The following is a 1,709-nucleotide window of genomic DNA, read 5'->3' on the forward strand; positions in this document are numbered from 1 at the left end:
ACGACGAGTGTTGGCACATGGTGTCTTGTTCTTTTGCAGTTTCCTACCTTTCCGTGTCTTATTTTCATCGAGTTTTGTTCCTATACCGAGCTGTATCGAAGTGCACACTGCACTGCTTTTTGTCTGGGGGTTAGTTATCTCTCCGATGCATTGTGTACATTACAGTCCGCTTTGCATCTGCAGATATTCACTTTTGTGCACTTTCACATCACAGGCAACACCACAAAATTAACTAATCTGCATTCGTTCAGTAAAAGTATTGGACCATGCAATCGAGGAACATACCATAAGCAATGCAGTCATAGGAGACAGCTTACAGCACCATAATTGATATCTTGAATTTCACCAACCAGATCTAAATTGGTTACTAAACTTCCCTCTTTCGAGTGCTTCTTTTGATTACATTGCGCTCATTCTGAGGAGCTAGCTCTCGCTCTATTTGAATTAGGCTCGCATCACTCTTCTCTGTATTCGAGCAAAGTAAGCACGCACTAACTTTACACCGGTGAAACCACTCGGTAGCGCCGCTACACTGACGCACCGAAGATGATCACACTGCACACTCGACTAGTAGAAAGGAACTTAATTTATTAACAGCACAACAAACATGAAACTTTGTGAGCACTAGAAATGTTCATAGTGAAGAAGAAAACAGTCCTAAGGGAAGTTTGCTTCGAGACCAGCTCGCAACTCGATCTTCCCGCTTTGGTTTACACACTTGGCTTCCGGTGGTCCGAAGTAGCCGCTAGCTTAGCGGTGTCACTCAAGTCACACGAAGCACCTTTCCGAGATGTTCTGTGTCACCGGTACAGATAGAGTAGCTAAAGTTCGTGCTCACTTCTTGTCTCCACTGCCGCTGGACTCGTGACGAACCTCGATGGGTATGGGCTTGCTCTTGTCAACCTTGGGAGGAGGGTTCTTGCGAGGAGCTTCCAAGGCGAGGTAGCCGGTCGGGGTCAGCTGACACTTGACGGACTCCGGGTCGACGTCCTCTGGCAAGACGTAGCGGCGGGTGAACTCACGCTTCACGTAGCAGCCGCGGTCGTCAGACTTCTCTTCGTGCTTGCCATGAATGATGACGCTGTTGTCCTTAGTCTTGACGGTGATCTCTTCTGGGGAGAAGTGCCGGGTGTCAACGTTAATGGCGAACTTGTCGCCAGTGCAGGCAACCGTCTCGCCGGGTTGGTTCTGCTGAAGTTCGGCGACGGCCCGACCCAACCGGCTGGGTTCCAGGTAGAACCGCTGGTGGAAGAACGGAGGGTCGAACAGCTCACCGTCAAGGAACGTGCGTCCGAAGTCGTCGTTGAAGAACCGCCGGGCGAAATCGGAGGGACCCCAGTTGTCTCCGTACAGCATGGGAAACAGAGCCATTATCGCTGTTCGATTAAGAGCGTTGCGTTCACGTAGATGCAAGTCCTCAGACTCAGAATTGACGCTGACGAATCGTCAAAATCTGACCCGATCGGCGCGCTCCCGCTCGCTTTTATACAGGCGTGCGTTTGTTTCGGGAAAGTTCTCGAACAAACGAGAGCTGGAGAGAGAGCGCGAGACTGTCTCACACGGCGCGAACGCTGATTGGTTCCGAAGAGCCACGTGGGCGAGACCGCGAATGCGTTTCGGTTTGTTTTCCAGGTGGGTGGTTGTTTGGTTTCTAGAAATTTCGCGCGCTTTCGCGCGCGTCGGTGTGGCGTTCTGCTCTTTTTTTGCGT

General features: G+C 50.8%; 1 protein-coding gene across 1 annotated transcript; it reads right to left on the reverse strand.

Moving 5' to 3' along the window:
* Window positions 1-568: 568 nt before the first annotated feature.
* LOC119404707 (heat shock protein Hsp-12.2) lies at window positions 569-1,456 on the reverse strand. The gene has a single exon (XM_037671353.2). It carries the CDS (start codon window positions 1,369-1,371, stop codon window positions 835-837), a length of 537 nt encoding a protein of 178 aa, XP_037527281.1. The 5' UTR covers window positions 1,372-1,456; the 3' UTR covers window positions 569-834.
* Between the last annotated feature and the right edge of the window lie 253 nt (window positions 1,457-1,709).

Source organism: Rhipicephalus sanguineus, chromosome 9 (genome assembly GCF_013339695.2).
Source record: "Rhipicephalus sanguineus isolate Rsan-2018 chromosome 9, BIME_Rsan_1.4, whole genome shotgun sequence".
In the NCBI taxonomy this organism is placed as follows: domain Eukaryota; kingdom Metazoa; phylum Arthropoda; class Arachnida; order Ixodida; family Ixodidae; genus Rhipicephalus; species Rhipicephalus sanguineus.

Bases quoted from the DNA above. Each gene is read 5' to 3' on its own strand.
- LOC119404707 (XM_037671353.2), bottom strand. From the start codon at position 1,371: ATGGCTCTGTTTCCCATGCTGTACGGAGACAACTGGGGTCCCTCCGAT.